Below are 21,197 nucleotides of genomic sequence, written 5' to 3' on the forward strand. Positions count from 1 at the left end.
GACAATCAGGAGGTCTGGATAATGGGAGTCACAAGTCTATTTATGGGAACTGGAAATCATTATTTCCTGAAGCTTTTAAAAGCCACTGAAAGGTATTTTAAGCAGTAATGTCCCTTTTTTTTTTTTTTTTTTTTTTGCTTTACAGTGATTACAGCCAGAAACAGACTTTTGGGAGAGAAAACCCAAGTTAGGGAATCCAATTAGGAGGCTGTGACTGTAATCCTAGTGGTGGTGGCCTGAACTAAGGGGGGATGGAGAGAGATGAAAAAACTGGAGAGGTAAGAAATATAATAAATAGGATTTGGTGATAAATTGTGAGAAACAGAGTTGAGAATATTCGTACATCAGCGTGATTTCAGCACCATCCTGAAGGCACTAGCTTAGACAAAGCTCGAAGACCAGCACAGACAGTCTCTGCGAGAGCTACTCCAGCCCCTCCCCTCTCCGGGGTTAGACACAAGAGATGCGCCTCGTAATCTCGCGAGGTCCTCTCGCGGGTCTTCCAGTTCTCCCAACGCGTCACGCGAGCTCCCACCTGCTGGGAAACGGCGCTGGGAGACGCCCAGAGGCTTCTGGGAATCATAGTTCCGAGCGGAATGAGGCCCGCCAGTCAGCGGCCGCTCCTTCTTACGCATGCGCGACTCCGAGCCGGCCCAAGAAGTTAGCAGCCTTTGTCAGGCTGGGATGGTAGGTGAGTTGGTTGTTCAGATGCTGATCTCCGGTCGGCCTCGGTGGTGGCCCCTGGGAGGCTTTCCGTGCCGGGTCGGGGCTGGAGTGCGCGTTCGTGGAAGGGGCCTCGAGGGCGGACTATGAGCCCCATCCCCTCTGGCCCGAATCCCTCCCGGCGGGGACGCTGGTGCGAGCGCGGTGCCGGCGGGCGCGCGGCGGGCGAGGCGGGGCGGGGCGGGGCGGACGTGGCTTGGACCGGTGTCCCGAGCGTGGCGGCGGTCGTCCGTGTGCCTCGGCTGCAGGCGCAGCGCCACCTCTTCCCGGCGCTCGGTGGCCCCCGGGCGAGCTCCGAGTGGCAGGACTGGCCTCTGAGGGCGCAGCCTCAAGGATGCTGTCCCGGGTCCCCAGGCTCCAGCGCCAGGCGGGCTCCACGGAGAGCAAGACCTGACCGAGACTTACCGGCAGAGCTCCCAGGGGACTTCTTACTAGTCTGCCCAGAGAGGTCGAACTGGGGTGAAGAGCAAGATCTTCAGGACAAGGAGGAGGTAGTGATCATGGAGACGAATTTGGCCCAAGTGCCAGAGAAAAGAGGTGAGAATTGCCGCAAGGTTGAACTTAGACGGTTGTCTTAGGGGAGGAAGCTCTTGGCATAGACGGCTGTCTGTCTCCATTGTCTCAAGGATGGATGGGTTTTTTGAGTGCGACTGGAAGACTTAGCATGGGGTCACCCCACTTTCCACTGCAGCGGGGCGCATAATGGAGCCTTCAAAGCCACCCTAAAATTGTGAGTGAAATGTTGCCTTCCAAGGCATCAATCAGTGTAGCCTCAGTTACTTCATCTGCTCCCTCGCTCTTCCGTGTGATTACCTCATTGTAGTCTCCATCAGTGGGGAGAGGATTAAACTTTTTGGCTGGCAAAAATATTCTGTTGCACATGTAAGAAAACAGGCATAGTAGTCAGTGGTTGACTTCCAGTTCCACTAGGCCAGTGTTTCTTCAAGTGTAATCTGTAACTACCTACATCAGAATTTCCCTGGTTTGTTAGATTTTTAGATGGCACCTTAGACTAACCTAAAGAAAATTACTTTGAGGTTGGGTCCAGAAATCTACATTATACATAGGTTTGCAGGGTGATTTTAGAGGATCACTGAGCCTATTTCTCTGACATTAATTTAGTACAGATTAAGCTGGGAAGTTAACTGACACCTAATTTCTAGATCAGAGATTTCCATCTTCCAGAATGTGTTATAATTATAGCTACTGAGTTTGAACCCCCCAGTACAACATTCCACTACATTTGCCATGATCGCTGGAGGTGGTGGGTTGTTTTGGGCTCTCTTAAGTCTCAGTGTTTATAGGGAGCTCATGTAGTATGGCAAAGGGATTTTTAGACTTGTAAATCGGAGTAGTAAGTTACTTCTTGGCCCCGTCACTAGTCACTAATGCTTTCTTGTCCTTAGCTCTGTCTTCCCAAGATTCTCCCCTTTCCCCAGAGGAGAGCCCAGGAGAGGGAGAAGCAGCAGCTCTGTGCCTCACAGCCAGATCCCAGGTGAGTGTGAGTCTCCACAGATTATTGGAACTACACTTTGCTTCTCAGAATACAGATGCACTCCCTTTTTGATACGGAGTTTCATTGTCCACTAGAGCCAATCTAGAAAGTTCAGTTTTAATTCTAAGAGACTACTTGAGGGACTAATAGATTCGGTATTAGGGTATTATGTGTATCCTGCTTACCTATAATACTAGATGAATTTCTTCTCTGTCTAGTATTTATTGTCCCTAAACATACGAGTAAGTAGCATTTCCCTTTCTTAGCCTATTATGCTAATGTCTGTGCTTGGTAATGTGGGAAACTATTCTAAAGATAATGTATACTTCTTAAAACTTGTTTCTCTAGAGAAAAATGCAAACATGTAACTTTAGAATTTAAGAAAGAAAGCCCTTTGAATGCTGAAGTAATTATAAAAATAATAAATAGTTCAAAGGAATACTGGAAAAAGAAAACCAATGAAGGCTTAATTTTAGAGTTAACATTAAAATCCAGACTCTAAGAAGAAGAATGCTAAAGTATTATCATGTCTGCAAGTTACTCTTAAGAAGTTGCCCTTCCTTCCCAAAGGAAGAAAATAGAAAATATTAAGAGTTGTTGGATTTAGGTGGCGATTGTACTATATGAGTGATTATTGTATTTGTCTTTCAACTTCTATATGTTTGAAAATGGTCATTAAAAATGTTGGGTAGGAAAAAAGGAGCTGTCCATGGTGGGTATAGCTTACCACAACCCAAAGATTACTCACTCAATCTTTCTTTTATCCAAAGTATAAAAAGTAGATACTGCACATTGGTAGTGTTTGTATAAGTGACTTCTCAGGGTCCTTTATATACTTGTCTGTCTGCCTTGGCTTCTCAACTACTTTACATTACCCTTGAAGACTTTTTTAGTCAAGAAGCTGTTAATTTACAGCTGATAAAAACTCAAACTGGCTTAAGCAATAAAGTCTAGATATAGGGCTCAAGCAGTAATATTAAAAACTGTTCTCTCCATTTCACTGACCTTTTCTTTCCAAGTGTTTTGCTCTCAAGCAGGTTTTTCTTCTAGAACTATCCTCAAACAAGTTTAGGCTTACATCTTCCCATGTGAAGCACCAGAGAAAAATGGCAGCTTCTCTTGTAGAAATTCCTGCAAAAGTGCTTGATCAGCTCTAATGAGGTGTTAGGCCCATGACTGAGCAAGTTGTTGACCTAAGTTCAATTAGTTCTCTATGGAACTACTCTGTGTACACGCACACACATAAAAACAGATTCCACCCATAAGCCAGAGTCAGTATTACCTGAACTATACAGACTAAAAGTGGCCAGGCATAGTGGCTGGAGGGAACTCAGGGTACAGGTACCCAAAGAAGGATGAATGCTTCATATATTTCTAGTATTCTTTGTTATGAGATTTAAAATTGTAATAGCATCAGGGTGGATTGTACCTTTTATGGAAATTTTTAAAAACTCTTTGTTATTTTGCATGTTTCTAGCTTTTGTTTAATGCTAATCTTGTAACTTTTTTCTTATTGAAATTTGCATGGGCTATTTTTTATCTTTTACTTATTAGATTTTTTAAATATTAAAGTTTTAGTTGTTGCTCATTGTAACAAGGTGAACAGTACAGACATAAAGATATGTTATGATAATACTCTTTCTCTACCCAAATTCAGTCTACTGAGGGTGACAGTTTGATGTATATTTTTCCATATTTTCTGTTGAGCTCAAACTATTGTATCCAGACATGTGACAGTCCCAGCTACTTGGCTGAGGCAGCCTCCTACTTATTTAGTTACTTTTCACAATTATTGAAAATAATTGAAATGAAAATTATTCATTATGAATATTTGCATAAAGTTTGTTTTCTCTCCAGCTACGACAATTAGTATTTATTTCAGAACCTTGGAAAATTATTTCCATTGTATGATTTTATTTGAAGGGGCATATTAAATACTGACATGACTCTGTCTCCTTAAAGATTTTGTATTTTTTATCTTACAGAAATATAATCTTATGATATTTTACACATAAAAATTTGTGAGTTATATCCATACCTTAATTTTTCTTTTTGCTGTCATTTTCCAATTGAATACTTTTTGCTTTGAATTAATTCCATGTTTAACTGGATTTGGTGCTCACTGCCAGTCTTTTCATTTCATAACTTGTCCATTCACAAGTTGTAAATTACAGTTCATCTTGTGATTGGCCAGATTGAGTCTTCTAGTTTTTACTGAGGACTCACAGGGGAATTATGCAGACATGCTTTTTTTTTCCCTTTACCTGTAAATTGTCAAATTACATTGTTGACTTATTGGTTCATGAAATTAATACTTAATTCCCCAGAAAATTTTTAGTATCTCAAGAGAGAAACCATGGTCTTACTTCTTTTGGTTCTCATATTGAATTGCCTGGCTCATCATTGATACCAAGTGACTCTACATAGAATATTTGGAATCTGAATACTCTCAGGTTACATATCACTTATCACAGTCATTTCCCCTGTTGAGTGTATCATGGGCCTTTGCTCAAGGGCCAGCAGAAACTGAGCATGAAAGGATGTCATCAAATCAGATGGTGAGCAAAATTATGTTTGTTTCTTAGGAAACAGTGACATTTAAGGATGTGGCCATGGACTTTACACCAGAGGAGTGGGGGAAGCTGGATCCTATACAAAGGGATGTGATGCTGGAGAACTATAGGAACCTGGTCTCGCTTTGTAAGAATGTATTCTCATTGTGACTTTGGAATCTGTTTATGGGGACATCCTTACTTTATCAAATGTCAAATAGCTTAACCAAGCCTTCACTTTTGTATTCAGGAGTCAAAAAGTAGTCATTTGTGGGTGCCTAGAGAAAATCTGTTTCTGCTCTAGGCTCATGGTGCATGTCGATGCTTGTTTTATTTCAGGATGCTTTAAATTCAAATGACAGAAATCTAATTCATATCTTAAAGGAAAAAAATCTTAATTCAGAAAATCAAACATATTATCAGGAATATGTTTTATGTATTTTTAACCATAAAATTGGCTTGATTTTCCCCTGTATTAGCTTTATTCTTAGTATCTGTCCATGTGGCAAAGATGGCCATTGGCAGCCCTAGGGTTGCATTATTCTTCCAGTTAAAGACTTAAGCAAAAAGAGAAAATGGTTCTATCCCATGAGCTTCAGCAAACAGAGTCATATGTTCATCAGTGAAATAATCACTAAGCGAAAAAGAGTACTCTCTGGCCAGTTCTGGATCCTGTGCCAGCCACTGTGTGTGTGTGTGTGTGTGTGTGTTAAAAGGGACCATGTTAACACCTCCCAAATCTCAAGTAATAAATCACCACTAGAAAGTGACTTTTCTATGATTTAAGTATTATACAGAGTGTCTGTGTAACAAAAACATTTGTACCCCCTTAATATTTTGAAATTTAAAAAAGGAAGTGACTTTTAGTAAATGAAGGAGGAAAGGAAAAACATTAGAAGACAAAAATCCTAATTATACTGCCATGATCACAATCTTGTGGCACTGCTGTTGAATTCCCACTTCCTCCATCTTCTTTCCTAAGGTAAGGACTCATCTGTAATCTTTCTGAAATTTCTGCACAAAATAAGAAAATTAAAAGAAATTGTGTTCTTTCTTAACATGTAAAAATATTTGTCTTTATAAACCCACTTTAACTCTACCAGGCCCAGACTCTTGCTGCAGATATTTTAAGCTCCATTTAGAGCTTATTCCAGATCGTCCTGTAATATCTTGTCTTCTTTGTGGGAGGGGGGTTGGGACTATACTCTGGGATAGATCTTGTTGCCCATCACAAATAGCTAAGTCTAATTTCTTTTTACTTTCTTTCTTTCTTTCTTTTTTTTTAAATGAACAGGGCTTCCAGTTTCAAAATCTGAGAATTACAGTTTGGAAAATGGAAAGGAACCATTGAAGCTTGAGAGAAGAGCCCCCAAAAGTATCTGTTCAGGTGAGTCAGATAGGTAGGAACCTTCAGAAATGATAGCCCAGCAGGCAGTGAGGAAGCAGCACTCTTCAGTACATAAGAAAGAGCATTAGAGGTGCCTGTGGCTACTGTGTTTTTAATTCTAAAGCACTTTAAATATATACAGAAATTCAGAAAATAAAATAACACCCATGTACCATGTATGTATTCATCACCAAGATTAAACACATACTAATATTTTGCCTCATTTGCCTGTTTTCTATATTCTTTTCTTTTTTCTCAATATAAAATATATAAAAGCATCATAATTGTGCAGTTCTGTGAAGTTTTACAAATTGAACACATTCATGTAACTAAGTGCACAGATGAAGAAAATGGCCTTACCAGCACCCCCAGAAGTACCCTTATACCCTTTTTCAGTCACCTTCCTCCTCCCATGGGTAACCTTATCCTAACTTGTAACATAGTAGGTTGGTTTTTGGTTTGTTTGTTTTTTGATGTAGCACCTTGCTCTGTTGCCCCTGGCTAGAGGGCAGTGGTGTGATCATAGCTCACAACAACCTCAAAGTCCTGTGATCATGCAATCCTCTTACTTGAGCCTCCCAAGTAGGTAAAACTATAGGCTCACATCACCAAACCTGGCAAATTTTTCTGTTTTTAATAGTGATGTGGTCTTGCTTTTGTTCAGGCTGCTCTAGAACTGAGCTCAAAAGATTCTCCCTCCTCGGCCAGTGTATCTTGAAGTTGTGAATCATTCCATTGTTTGTATGTATCTGTGTATTATAGGTGTGAGCCAGTGTACCCAGCCAATAGTTTAGTTTTAACTGTTCTTGAACTTTCTATAAGTGAAATGTATTGTGTGTATTCTTAGGTTGGCTTCTGTTCGCTGAACTTAACTGTCAGATACATCCATGTTGTTGCATGTCATCGTAGTTCGTTCGTTCTCACTTTTGTATAATCTTCCCTTGTGTCAGTATGCTGGTTTGTTTATCCATCCTCCTGAAGATGGGCATTTGGGTAGTTTCTAGCTTTGGCTAGATGAATAATGCTGTTATCTGTATTCTTTCACATGCCTTTTGGTGAACACATTTATGCATTTCTCTTGGTTTTATATGTACAAGTAGAATTGTTGAGTCATAGGATAGGTTCATGTTCACTTCTGGTAGATACTGCCAAAGAGGTGATACTACCAAAGTCATTGTACCAAGTACATTCCCACCTGTGGAGTGCGAGTTCTACTTGTTCCACATGCTTATTATCAACACTTAATATTGTCTGTCTTCATTTTACCCATTCCTATGGGTATGTGATATCTTTTAATTCTTAAGAAATAAAAAAAAAAAAGTGTACAGTTATAGTCTTTTTATTCTGCCTTCTCTACAAGTAGCCAATATATCCTGAAGTTGGTGTGAATCATTCCAATACTTGCAGGTGTATGTGCATGTATGTGCACACACATACATATGTACATAAAACAATATATTTTGTTATACCTTTCCTTCTACAATCTGTTTTTTTAACTTTATATTGTATTTTGCTATTAATCCATCAAAAGACCATGTGTGAATAAACTGAATGGTTTATTCTTACTGTTTTGCCATCAGTAACAGTTGCAGTGGTCATCCTTTTATTTGTTCCTTATGTTCATCTTGAGACCTGGTTTATGGTAGATGACTGGAAGAGGAATTACTGGGTCTTAAGGAATCATCACATATTTAGCTTTACTAGGAACTGCCAAGTTCCTGTCATCATCCGGGCCAACTATCGGCTATCAGCAGGTCTGATGTTGTCAGACTTGATCATCTTGTGGGTGATCAAGAATAATTCATATTTTTTTAATTTGAATTTGTCTAGGTAATAAATATAAGTGACTTTGAGCATTTCATGCCTATTGGCTATTCAGGTTTCCTCTTTTTTGAACTACCTGTTGAAATCCTTTGCCCACCTTTTAAAATTGGGCTAGTCACATCTCTCTCTTGATTTGTTGGGAGTTCTTTATATACTTTAAATACTAATACTTTTGTTCATGAATTAGTGTCTAAAGTGTGTTACAAATCAGTGAGAAAACATTGGTCCTTCCAACCTTTGACTTATTTAATTATGTCTTAGGCATATAGAATTTTTAAATTTTATTATCAGATTTGTTTTTTTTATTGTTTGCTTTTTGCGAATTGTCTTTCTTTCATGTCAGAAAGGTAATTTGTACTTTATTCTAAAATGTCCAACTTTTGTTTTACAGGTCTTTATTTTTGTATATATGGTGTGAAATAGGAAACTAGCTGTATCTTTTTCCATGCATAAAGCCTGTCTGACGTCATTTATTAAATAATCTTTTGTTACTGTGGTAAACCCAGCTCCTGTATATACTTGTATCTGTTTCTAGACTCTCTGGTTTACTTTATCTATACCTGTTTTAATTTTTATACTTGATTATGTGTGTATCTCATAAAGAAAATCCTGAATTTTTTTTTTAATCTTGTTCTTAGATACTTAGTTTCAGCATCTTTCCCTGTGGTTATGGATGTGTCTGTTTCTCTTTGTAGGTCTGTCAGTTTTTGTGGCTTGCCTGCTTACCACCCTTCTTTTCTGTTGGAGATATTGCTGATTTCTTAGTAATCTATAGAAGCTCTTCATAGATGAGGTTTTAATGCTTTGCCGTGATATTTTTTCTAGTTTTTTCCTTTCCATTGCTGAGATATTTTGGTGTACAAATTTGATGTTTTACCATTTTTTATTTTCTGCCTTTTGAGTACTGCTTAAAAAGTTTTTTTTCTCACCCCAAGATTACATAAATATTTGCCTCTGTTTTGTAATAGATTTGTTTTTTTAATTTTGCCTTCAAGTCCTTAATCCATTTAGAATTGCCTCTTAATTCTCTGGGTGTACCTTCTTAGCCTTCTTTTTTTTTTTTTTTTTTTTTTTTTTGCAATTTTTGGCCAGGGCTGGGTTTGAACCCCCAACTTCTGGCATATGGAGCCAGCACCCTACTCCTTTGAGCCACAGGCGCCACCCCTTAACCTTCATTTTTGAACAGCTAAATGTTTGAATTGCTCAAGATTTGATTTTAATCTTCCTTCCCTTTGGATACCTGGAGTCATAAACTTGAGTTGAATGAAGCAAGCAGGGTGGGAACTAGTAAACCAGAAGAGCACAGGCCTCAACCCAAGGGAGTGGCCATCACCCCATCAGCTCTAGCTCAATGCTGGCAAACTTTTTGTGCAAAGAGCTGGGTAGTAAATAATTAGGCTTTATAAGGCATATGGTCTCTATGCAACTACTCAACGTGCCACGGTAGTATGAAAGCAGCCTTAGACAAAACACATGAATGGATATGGCTGTGTTCCAGTACATTTTATTTAGAAAAATAGGCAGCAGGCTGTAATTGCCAACCCCTGCTCTAAATGGTAGTGGTTGTCATTCGGTGTTTTCAAGAGAAAACCCAGGTTTTTTCAAGAGAAACCCCAAATTTACATCTCTTTGTGAAATCTTCCTGTTTTTAAATGTAGGCAAGTAATTTTAAAAGTTTGTATAAACAGTGTGAGCCATAGAAAACTTGTCTGGGGTCAGGTTTGGCCACCTGGTCACCTATTGGCAGCATCTGCTTTCTCCTGAAGTAGTCTTCATCATTCACACAACCAATTACCTTCTATCTAGATGAGCCAAATTTATATTTCCATCCTAGACCTCTCTTCAGAGCTACTGTTCTGAACATTTGTGTAACTGATTTTGCAGATGTTGAAGACATTTCAATATACCATATTTAAAACTGAACATCTAAAATATGTCCATGGTCCCCACCCCACACGACCCTTTTCTGATACTTGTTTTAGTGATACTCACTGTCTTACCAAAGCATACATGCCAGAAATCTGAGCAGTCTTTACATTTCTCCCTCTCATCTTTATTCAATTCATCATTGTATTTACCCACTTATATTCTAAGTATTTCTTCACTGTTAGTGTTGCTTCACATCCCTTTTGTTTGCCTGGACTGCTATGATAATCCCCCCAAGTCCTCCTCTGCTCACCCTCATACTCCATTCCCTACATTGTAACAAGAGTGATGTTTTCAAAATCAGATCCAACCCTGTCATCCCTTTGGTTAAAACAATCCACTGGCTTCTCATTGCTTTTAGGATAACAGACAAAATCTTTGAGGCCTACAAAATCTTGCAAAATCTGGCTTTTACTCACTATTCCAACCTTACAGCTACCCTCCCTCTGTTTCTGTTCTCTATTATAGCAGTTCTTGAATGTTTTGGCATCAGAGGACTGAGTATAACTCTAAAAATTATTGAAGACCTTAAAGTTTTGTTTATATGTGTTATACAGATCTATTAATATTTACTGTATTAGAAATTAAAACAGAAATATTTAAGATTTTAGCTAATTTATTTAAAATTAACAATTGTAAACAGGATAATTTTATGAAAAAAATACTATTTTCTGAAACAAAAAAAGTCAGAAGCATAGCCTTACTTTATACTTTTGCACATCTCTTTAATGTGTGGCTTAATAGAAGATAATCATACTCTCACAACTGCTTGTCCACACAGTTTGTCGTGATACATTTTGTTGAAGTGTGTAAAAAAAATCCAGTATCACACAGAGATAAATGGGAAAAAGAAATATTTTATAGCTTTTTTATATAATCATGGTTATTCTTTGAAACAACTTAAAAACGGAACAAGTGGTAGTTTCTTAATATACATAAATTTTTCAGACTCTGTTATGTTGAAATCTATTGATCATTTAGCAAAACTCAGTTCACTAAATCATGCAGCTCTTCCATGTTGATATTTGACATTGTACAAATGGGGCTGGCGCCCTACTCCTTTGAGCCACAGGCACCACCTGACATTGTACAATATTTTTTAAAATCACAATTTTTAATTCCTAACTTACCTTATCAGAAAAGTCTTTAAATTTTAGGAATCTGTCAAGCTCTTAGTAGATGAAAGTTTTCCAAACCTTGTAATTTCTGCCTAAAAGCTTATATTTTGTTTTCACTTGTTTTTCTTGAAATGATAAGCTCACTTTTGTCACAACCGCGTAAATGATCACATGAGACACAAATTGACAGTACACGCTGCAAGAGGTGAGGCTAACCATAGGTGCAGGGTTGCACTGAGCACTTCTCACTGAGTCCTTTTATTCAGAAGATACATAATGGGCAGAAAGATTACTAAGCAAAGACATGCAGGAGCTGCACACTCAGGGACCATGTGTTTCAGGGGCTTTGTGCTCAAGAAAATGATCTCATGTGGGTAAACAAAAGATGGTAAAAAGTTATGTACTCAAGGAAATGATTTCCAAAAAGACGACATGCAATTTCCTTCACTAATTCTTCAAGGAACTGCCATAAAATGCTTGCTGTTTAACATCACCCTTACTACCACAGGATTGATCTTTGCTCCTCCGGGATTACTGAGTCACTTGGCGGCTTGCCAAGTGATAAGAGGTTTCCAGGCTTGCCAGGAGAATGTCTTATTCTCAGCAATTCCTCAGATGAGTTATGATATTGGGGTCTGTTGTATAAGTATGATTTTTAATCCTCTACACACTTTGTTCATTTTTAAGAAGTTGTCACTACTCAACATGGATAACATAGTTTGTCTTTCATTTATTTTTTCACATATAAAAATGGTAGTCCACAAGAAAAATGGCTACTTCAGCTCATAGCTGAAATGATCACCGCGTGGTTTTCCTCAAGACAGCCATTGTAGTTTAGTATGAACAGAATTGCCTTATGAATATTTCCTGTTTTATCAGCCCAGAATATCAAAAAGACATATATACTCAGGGTTAAAATTTAATGAAATTTGTAATGTTTGCTGCTTTCCTAGACATTTTTAAGTGAAGTTGGCAACAGAATACATGATGGGACAGAATATAATAGCTACTAGTAAGTTTGGCATCATTGTCTTGATTTGTGCTAAGTCATGAGCAGCTTTACTGCCATTATTTTTTGCGATATCAATGAAAATCTGAAGACAATGAAAAAGGCAAATAGGGCGGCACCTGTGGCTCAGTGGGTCGGGCCCCGGCCCCATATATCGAGGGTGGCGGGTTCAAACCCGGCTCCGGCCGAACTGCAACAAGAAAATAGCCGGGTGTTGTGGCAGGCGCCTGTAGTCCCAGCTACTCGGGAGGCTGAGGCAAGAGAATCGCTTGAGCCCAGGAGTTGGAGGTTGCTGTGAGCTGTGTGATGTCATGGCACTCTACCCAGGGCCATAAAGTGAGACTCTGTCTCTACAAAAAAAAAGAAAAAGGCAAATAATATCTGAATTATTTTGAAAGCAGTTTTTAACTTATAGTCTCCCAGGGTAAGTGTTTCATAAATGTTTTTATTTAATGTTCATGAGGTAGGTAGTGTTATTATCCCTTATGAAGTGGGTATTGTTATTGCCATGTGTTTTGGATAAGGAAACTGAAATAGAAAGGTTGAATAACTTGCCCAAATAACAAAAATAGTTAAGTGGCAGACCTTCAATTCAGATTCATGTGTTATGATTGCGGAGTCCATATTCTTTTTTTTTTTTTTAATTTTATAGACAGAAAATATTTTTCTTTTTTTATTTTTTTTATTTTATTAAATCATAGCTGTGTACATTAATGTGATCGTGGGGCACCATACACTGGTTTCATAGACCGTTTGACACTTTTTTTTTTTTTTTTTTTGAGACAGAATCTCACTATGTCGCCCTTGGTAGAGTGTCATGGCATCACAGCTCACAGCAACCTCAAACTCTTGGGCTAAAGCGATTCTCTTATCTCAGCTTCCCAAGTAGCTGGGACTATAGGCGCCTGCCACAGCACCCGGCTATTTTTTGGTTGTAGTTGCCATTATTGTTTGGGAGGCTTGGGCTGAGTATGAACCCACTAGCCCTGGTGTATGTGGCTGGTGCCCTAGCTGCTGAGGTATAGGCGCTGAGCCTACAGAGTCCATATTCCTAACCCCTATGCTTTTCTGGACTATTCCTCTTGGCTCCACCAGTAATGCTTACACCAATGCTTTCATACCTGTCACCTGAAACATTCACTCCAACACCGAGTCCAACACTAATCTCATTCCATTCACTGAACCACTTCTTTTAGGGAAGCCTTCCCCTCTTATGCCTTCTCTTGTATTTTCTCATAGCCACGTTTGGCTTTTATTTCAGAGTATTTCAACAGGTACACTTTTTTATTTATTTATTTATTTGTGAGTGTTAGATTAAATTCTCTCTTCCTCCATACGCAGTGACTGCATTTTTCCCTAGTTACTAGCACAGTAGACATTCAATAAACATTTGTTGAATAAAATGGATAGAAGATGACCAGATAGGTAAGAAATAGAATTTACTTGGGTATGTGAAATGAGCAGCACATCTAACTTAATTTTCTTTTAAATGGTTAGTTGCCATGGCGCCATATTGGGAAAAAACAAATCTTTTGTTCATTGACCAAAATATCAGCTTCATATTACTTAGTTCTTATATATATTTGAGTTTATTTGCTATTCTATTTCACTGATGTTTATTCCCTTGAACCACACTATTGATTTTATCTTTATTAAATAGTTTAACTACGTATATGATAACAATTTCCATATACTTATATCAGACATATTTAAAGAGACTTAGCTCTCATCCCTGCCCCCTCTCTTCTTCTCTGTTGTGATATTTTCCCTATAGGTAAACATTTTTATTCGTTTTTTATTTATCCTTTTTTTGGTTTTTGAAAATATAACCAAATTTTATATTCATACACACACATATATACATACATACACAAGGTTGGACATTTAAGTTTGAGAACTCATCCTAGAAAAAGTGCTATATACCTCATTGCTGAATATCACTATGGTCACCTTCAAAGTACTCCCCTTGGATATCTGGTGGCCATAATGGTATTTAGCAGTGAGGTGTAGCACTTTTTTTAGTAAGAGTTTTCAGACTTAATTGTCAGACATACAATGACAGCTCTGCTAGCCATTCCAGAAAAAGTGTTCCAAAATTGCTTTGGAGGGTGGGGACTAGGCACTGGTATTGGGACATAGCTTCCCAAGGGGAGTACCTTGAAGGTGACTATAGTGATATCCAGCAGTGAGGTATGTAGCACTTTCTCTGGGATGAGTTCTCAAACTTAATTGTACATACATATATGTGTGTATATATATATATATATATACATATATATATATATATATATTTGTATCCTCCCCTTTTTGATTCGCTAGAAAGTAGTGAACTGTGTGTGCTTATTTACACCTTGCATTTTTTTAAGTTAATATAGCATGGTGATCACTTTATAGCAACATATAAAGATCTTTCTCATTTTTAAAAAAGTGTATAGTACTCCATTGCATGTATGTGCTATATATTCAATGATTTCTCTGTGGCTGGATATGTAAGATGGTACCTGTCTTTGCTACCTCAGTTAGCATTGCAGCCTTGTGCATGTATCATTTCTTATATTTGCCTTTATGTCTTTGGGTGATCATAGGAAATTTTAGATCGGGACATATCATAAAAGCATTCATAGGAAGATTAAAAGTTGGCAGTACAATGTACATTTGAATGTGAATAGGATTAAAAGCCTGGAAACTTAGAAGTCATAACAGTACTCTTAAACTAAATTAATAACTGTATAGATATTTATTACAACAGTAGCTATTGTATATAAAGTTGTTTCTCTCCTTCCTGATCTGTTGTATTTATTGCCCACTCATCCATTGATAGATTACTTCATCTGCTTCTCTTCTTCTTCACTCTGTCTGGTCATCTTTCCCGTCTTCTGACTTCCTTATATAGAGTGTACTCATTTTCTCTACATATACAGAACATTTATTTCCCTCCATCTTTGCAAGTCACCATCGAGAGTCAAATCAACTTGTTCCGTGAAGGCATGCTATTCACTTTTCTTACCTATTTCAGAACTGCATTTTTGTTGAACACATAAAAAAACAAAGGAATTTGCATTTCCAATGTCTTTCAGACGTGGAGGCTAGACCCAAGAGCAAGGATTCAGCTTCAATGCAGGATTTTTCCAAAGAAGAGTCATGCCAGGTTGCATTTATAGACAGACTGACAAAGAAGAGTGTCTATGACTCCAACTTTGAAACAGCTGTTGAATGTGAAAATTGGTTAGAGAATCAGCAAGGAAATCAGGAAAGACATTTGAGGGAAATGCTTGCTCATGTGAATTCACTCCCTGAAGAAGGAGATCATAAGCATGATGTATACTGGAAGAACTTCAGTCAGAAATCTGTCCTTGTGACTGACCCCAGAACTCCCAAAGGATCCTGTGCCTTTCATTCACTTGAAAAAAGATTGAAACAGAAATCAAACTTAATAAAAATGCAGAGGACTTGTAAAGAGAAAAAGCCTCATAAATGTAATGATTGTGGTGAACTCTTCACCTACCATTCAGTGCTCATTCGACACCAGAGAGTCCATACTGGAGAGAAACCATATACCTGTGATGAATGTGGAAAATCTTTTAGCCACAGAGCTAATTTAACTAAACATCAGAGAACTCATACTAGAATTCTCTTTGAGTGCAGTGAATGCAAGAAAACCTTCACAGAAAGCTCATCCCTTGCAATACATCAGAGAATTCACATTGGAGAGAGACCTTATGAATGCAGTGAGTGTGGGAAGGGTTTTAACCGAAGTACACATCTTGTGCAGCATCAGTTGATTCATACTGGAGTGAAGCCTTATGAATGTAATGAATGTGATAAAGCTTTCATTCATTCCTCAGCACTCATTAAACATCAAAGAACTCATACTGGAGAGAAACCTTATAAATGTCAAGAATGTGGAAAAGCCTTTAGCCATTGCTCATCCCTAACTAAGCATCAGAGAATTCATACTGGAGAAAAGCCATATGAATGTAGTGAATGTGGAAAAACTTTCAGTCAGAGTACACATCTTGTTCAGCATCAGAGAATTCATACTGGAGAAAAACCCTATAAGTGTAATGAATGTGGGAAAACCTTTAGTCGGAGTTCAAATTTTGCTAAGCATCAAAGAATTCATATTGGAAAGAAGCCCTATAAATGTAATGAATGTGGGAAAGCCTTCATTCATTCATCAGCTCTCATTCAACATCAGAGAACTCATACTGGAGAGAAGCCCTTTAGATGTAGTGAGTGTGGGAAAAGCTTTAAGTGCAGTTCATCCCTCATCAGACATCAAAGAATTCATGCTGAAGAGCAACCCTAAAAAAGGTTACTGAATGTGAAGAAATGTAAGTTTGTTTTATCAGTAAATACCTGAGTTTTTGGTGGAAGATCCATATTACAGACGTGTGGGTCTGTTCTCTACATCTAATTTTATTTGCATAAGTTTTGAGTCATTGACTTCCTTATTCTATTAATTTAATAATTATCAAAATTTTAAGCTAGAGATTCCCAAATTTTAATCCCCAACCTCTCAAATAGGTATTCACAGAAACTGAAGAAATCCTTGTGTGTGTGTGTGTGTGTGTGTGTGTGTGTGTGTGTGTGTGTGTGTGTGTGTGTGTATCAGTATAAACATTGTGAAATCTAATTTTCCCCTCTCTTGGTCATGTCAGAGCTTTGTTGCAGCCTCTCACTTGGTAATAAAATTTTTATATGGTAGGTTAGCCTTAGTGTTTATGTAATAGTCAGGAAGACACAACAGTTTTATTTGTTACTCTTTGAATCCCTGGTAGTGATCTAGATATTCAGATGGTGCTATTCCTCCAGGGAATGTCCTTTTATATTAATTGTAAAAACTAAAGGATTAAGAGTTGAACGCTGTTTGGGATTCCCTTCCTCTCTGAAAGCTGCTGTCTAATGTGATGAACATAGCTTTTTATATACAGAACATTCTAAGTTGTGTTCATATGGATTATGTTGGTGATAGATGTATATAATTGTCATCCCTCTTTTGTGAAGACCTTTCATTTTCCATTTCCCTGGGAGTAACCCTGAAGTAGAAAATGTGTCAAGATCTTGACTATTTTGTTAATCAAATTCCTGTTCCTTTTTATTCTTGACATTAAATAGACCCTTAGTTTTCTATAATCGCGGTGTCAGAGAGACTTCATTTCTCTACATTATTCAGCTTTCTGTAAGCTATGCTGTCACTTGGGGAAAAAAGCCAGGGACATGGAGAGTTGAAAGGTCGATGGGCTCAATATTTAGGGTCCCAGACAAGAAGAACTGAAGCAACTGTTAGACACCAGGCCATACTTTGTCCTGTCAGGTGTGGAAAACAGCTCACAGGACAGTCCTTAAGTGACTCACTTGCAGATAAGCAGCTTCCCTTCATGAAGGGGTTGCCATCTCTCTCGCCTTCATATTTGCCCCCATGTTGGTGTTCTTGTTCTCTATATGTTGGTTGGTATTTACCCCAGAGCCCTAAAGGAGATAGACATGAAACCACAGTGATGTACTAGTGTCAGTTACATGGATGACTATAGACCAACAGTGGGATTAGAAACAAAAGCAAAGCTCAAATAAATGCTTAGTAAAACAGATGTCATTTTTTATTGTCATTCTATTACATGGTCAAAAGAAAACTATAGAAAATGATACCAAAGACATCATTAATCACAGATTTCCTCTTCTCCCCTGAATTCTATCCTTCCTGACCAGTCCAAAATTTTGCAATTTCCACATTATCCCTGTAACTTACAATTCCCTCTAATTAGACTTAATCACTGAGGAAAATTAGGGGGGTAGAGTTTACAAAAGAGTTACCAGAAACTACAGTCATTAACGGTGGATGCAGTATAAATCCAGCAATGGTAGAAATCAGAGGAAACAAGTGAAAGGACTCCTCATGAAGAGATTTTAGAATGAACAAGAAAGAACACATTGAAGGGGGTCCCATTGTGGGGAAGGCTCAGTATTTAAGAGGTCAGGGTAGGAGAATGACAGGGGAAAGGGCTCAGCTCTTCTATTATTTTATTATTCAGTAGTAAGGGTTTAAGAGCAGAAATTGACAAACTATGGCCTACCACCCATGTATTTATGTAAATAAAAGGTTTTAGTGCTTAGCCACTCATTCATTTACATGTTGTCTTTGGCTATTTTTGTGTGCCATGGTGAAGTTGAGTAGCTGCAGCACACGTTGTGTTTGGGGGCTTATAACCATTAACTGGGTGGCTTCTAAAGAGAAATTTACTCCTCACAGTTCTGGGAACTGAGAAATCGGAGATCAAGACACCAGCAGATTCAGGAGCTAGGGAGGGCCTGCTTCTTGGCTATTAGAAGGCACCTTATTGCTGTATCTTCACATGGTAGAAGGGGGGAACTCTGGTCTCTTCAGCCCCTTGTAAGGGCACTGATCACATTTATGAGGGCTCCACCCTCATGACCTAATCACCTCCCAAAAGCCCCAACTAATGCCATCACATAGTTGGTTAGGCTTCAACACAGGAGTTGGGAAGGTTGAGGGTGGCATTCATCATCCACAGAATCATATGTCCCAAAAAGCCCAAGGAGGTGCTATTTGTCTCTGCAGAAAATGTTTACCAGCCCCTGTGGTAGAGCATTCATGTCAAAAGGTGGGATAGAGGGATTAAACCAGTCAGAGAAATAGGGTGGAATGGAAAAGTGGTGGCGGTGAATTTATCCTTCAGTAGATAGTAAAACCATTGTAGTTACCCTCATAGGCCAAATTGGGAAGCAGAGCAGGGCAGATAAACACTCTCAGTGGCACTGCTGCTCAGTAACTCAATAGTCCTGTCACTCTACTTTTGAGGTTGCCACAGTGTATGTGCGTGTGTGTGTGAGAGAAAGAGAGAATTGGAATTAGGAAATAAAAGAGATGGGAAATGATGTATCAATATACTCCTAACCCAAGGATGTTACTATATATCATTAAGATAACTGAAATTACTGAAACTTTTTCAGTGTGCCAAGTACTTGAGTAAAAAGAAATTCATTTGGAGGCCAAAATTTGACTAAGAAAATAAGAACAAATTGGGCTTTTCAAAGTTTGAGTTTGATTCTGCTACCCTCATATTAGCCAGTGATGTGGCCTTAAAAAGCTGCTTACTCTTTCTGAATCTCAGTTTCTTTATCTGTATTGGGTTTCAACTATGGGAATAAATTATCCCTTTCTCATAAGGTTGTCATGAGGATTAAATAAGACAACATGTATAACAGACCTGGCACACAATAAATCACTATATAGAAAGTCCCTCCCCCCCGCCACCTTCCCGCTGTATATGTGTGCAGGAGACGGTGGCTAAGGATGAGTCAGTAGAAATGACTTAAAAAAGTAAATGTAGGTAAGCGCCTGTGGCTCAGTCGGTAAGGCGCCAGCCCCATATACCGAGGATGGCGGGTTCAAACCCAGCCCCAGCTGAACTGCAACCAAAAAAATAGCCAGGCGTTGTGGTGGGTGCCTGTAGTCCCAGCTACTCGGGAGGCTGAGGCAAGAGAATCACTGAAGCCCAGCAGTTGGAGTTTGCTGTGAGCTGTGTGATGCCATGGCACTCTACCAAGGGCTATAAAGTGAGACTTTGTCCCTACAAAAAAAAAAAGAAGAAGAAGAAGAAACAGTAAATGTAATCTACACCTTTTGTTGACCGATGAACTGTGGCCACCCTGCTCTCTGGCTCACAGAGACAGGGCTTCACTCCTTTCTGCTCTTGCTTCCCTCTGGTGCTATTCCCCACACAGACTTCTTGAGACCTCCTAGAACATGAATTTTTTCTTCCAAGTTTCACTTGCCCCAGAGCTATCTGATGGTTCTAGAGACTCATGTTTGCAAACTGATTGCAGTTTAAATAGTGTTAGTGGATTTGCTCCAAGCTAGTTTTACAGGGAACTCTGGCCCTTGACATTTTGGTGTTTGCCCTTTTAATGCCTGACAGTCAACCTGACTACATGTTGTGTTATGCATTTCAGGTGTACTTTGTTATCTATAAACTAAATTCAACTGCTCTTATTGGCTTGTTGTCAATAAAGATATTGTTCATATATGTTTTGTCAGAGACTTTTGTAAATTGCTTTCAAATTCTCCTGACTTAAGCATGTTTTAAGATGTAATGAAGGACCAAACATAAAATATTTCCATATTACCCAGGAAACCAGTCACTTCTCAGCAATGACCCTCCCTGGAGGTAATGGGGATAAAAAGAGACCTGCTATAGAAATGTTGGAGATAAGGAAGCCATCTCTGCAAAGCTGACTCTGTCTCTGATCCCCCAGGACTGCAGGCAGTAAACAAGGGATAAAGCAGGCTTGGATTTCAAAAGTGTGAGGTGGAATCCCTCAACTGAAACCTGAGTTCATGGAGCTAAACATGAGCTAGGAGTCTGAGAAACTAAAGAAAAATCCAGGAGAAGGCAGAGTAACTGTAGGCCCAGCTAACCCTTTGTGCTAGTGAGCTGAGTTAACAGACCAGCAACAGCGTGTGCATGCTCACAACAAAATCCAATTATATATTATATTCAATATATTATCAGTTATAAATATATAATTGTATATTATATTCAATATGTTATCAGAACATACAATAATATGTATATTCAATATATTATCAGTTCAGGTCTGAAAGTTTACTAAATATCTAAAGAAATTATGTATAAGCTAACTATAGAATATAACAATTATTATTATTGTTGATCAAAAAGCATGTCACAAGTACAATTCAATGGAATTGAACATGTAGTTTTACAATTTTACTTTTAGAGACAGAGTCTCACTTTACCGCCCTCGGTAGAGTGCCATGACGTCACACAGCTCACAGCAACCTCCAGCTCTTGGGCTTAGGTGATCCTCTTGCCTCAGCCTCCCCAGCAGCTGGGACTACAGGCACCCGCCACAACACCCGGCCATTTTTTTGTTGCAGTTTGGCCAGGGCTGGGCTCGAACCTCCTACCCTCAGTATATGGGGCCGGTGCCCTACTCACTGAGCCACAGGCACCACCCTTGTTTTACAGTTTTTTCATAATCTTAAACATGTGGCAGGAATTTAACTTAGCTGATAAGAAAAACAAGTATAAGAAGTTTAGATTAACTAACCCTTCCACGAGAAAACAAATCCAAGTCTTACAAAAAATAAAATATATACATACAGTATATTCCACACTGA

General features: G+C 38.6%; 1 protein-coding gene across 5 annotated transcripts; it reads left to right on the forward strand.

The window, feature by feature from the left end:
* The first annotated feature begins 225 nt into the window (after nucleotides 1-225).
* On the forward strand, nucleotides 226-16,594 carry ZNF286A (zinc finger protein 286A). 5 transcript variants are annotated; one of them, XM_053570380.1, is made up of 7 exons: nucleotides 658-687; nucleotides 1,078-1,260; nucleotides 1,350-1,453; nucleotides 2,130-2,218; nucleotides 4,804-4,918; nucleotides 6,065-6,157; nucleotides 15,112-16,594. In XM_053570380.1, exons 5-7 carry the CDS (start codon nucleotides 4,831-4,833, stop codon nucleotides 16,341-16,343), a joined length of 1,413 nt encoding a protein of 470 aa, XP_053426355.1. In that variant the 5' UTR covers nucleotides 658-687; nucleotides 1,078-1,260; nucleotides 1,350-1,453; nucleotides 2,130-2,218; nucleotides 4,804-4,830; the 3' UTR covers nucleotides 16,344-16,594. The 5 variants fall into 5 exon arrangements, with proteins under 5 accessions (XP_053426352.1, XP_053426356.1, XP_053426355.1 ...); XM_053570377.1 differs by lacking the exon at nucleotides 1,350-1,453 and having other exon boundaries at nucleotides 226-691; XM_053570378.1 differs by lacking the exon at nucleotides 1,350-1,453.
* The last annotated feature ends 4,603 nt before the right edge of the window (nucleotides 16,595-21,197 follow it).

The sequence above is a fragment of the Nycticebus coucang genome, chromosome 18, assembly GCF_027406575.1.
Source record: "Nycticebus coucang isolate mNycCou1 chromosome 18, mNycCou1.pri, whole genome shotgun sequence".
Taxonomy (NCBI): Eukaryota; Metazoa; Chordata; class Mammalia; order Primates; family Lorisidae; genus Nycticebus; species Nycticebus coucang.

What these genes read in the sequence shown, in the direction of transcription:
- ZNF286A (XM_053570377.1), top strand. Translation starts at nt 634, where the DNA reads ATGCGCGACTCCGAGCCGGCCCAAGAAGTTAGCAGCCTTTGTCAGGCT. An exon ending in TTGTCAGGCTGGGATGGTAG is followed by an intron (nt 692 to 1,077) that starts GTGAGTTGGTTG and finishes CCGGGTCCCCAG; the next exon opens with GCTCCAGCGCCAGGCGGGCT. An exon ending in TAGGAACCTGGTCTCGCTTT is followed by an intron (nt 4,919 to 6,064) that starts GTAAGAATGTAT and finishes TTAAATGAACAG; the next exon opens with GGCTTCCAGTTTCAAAATCT.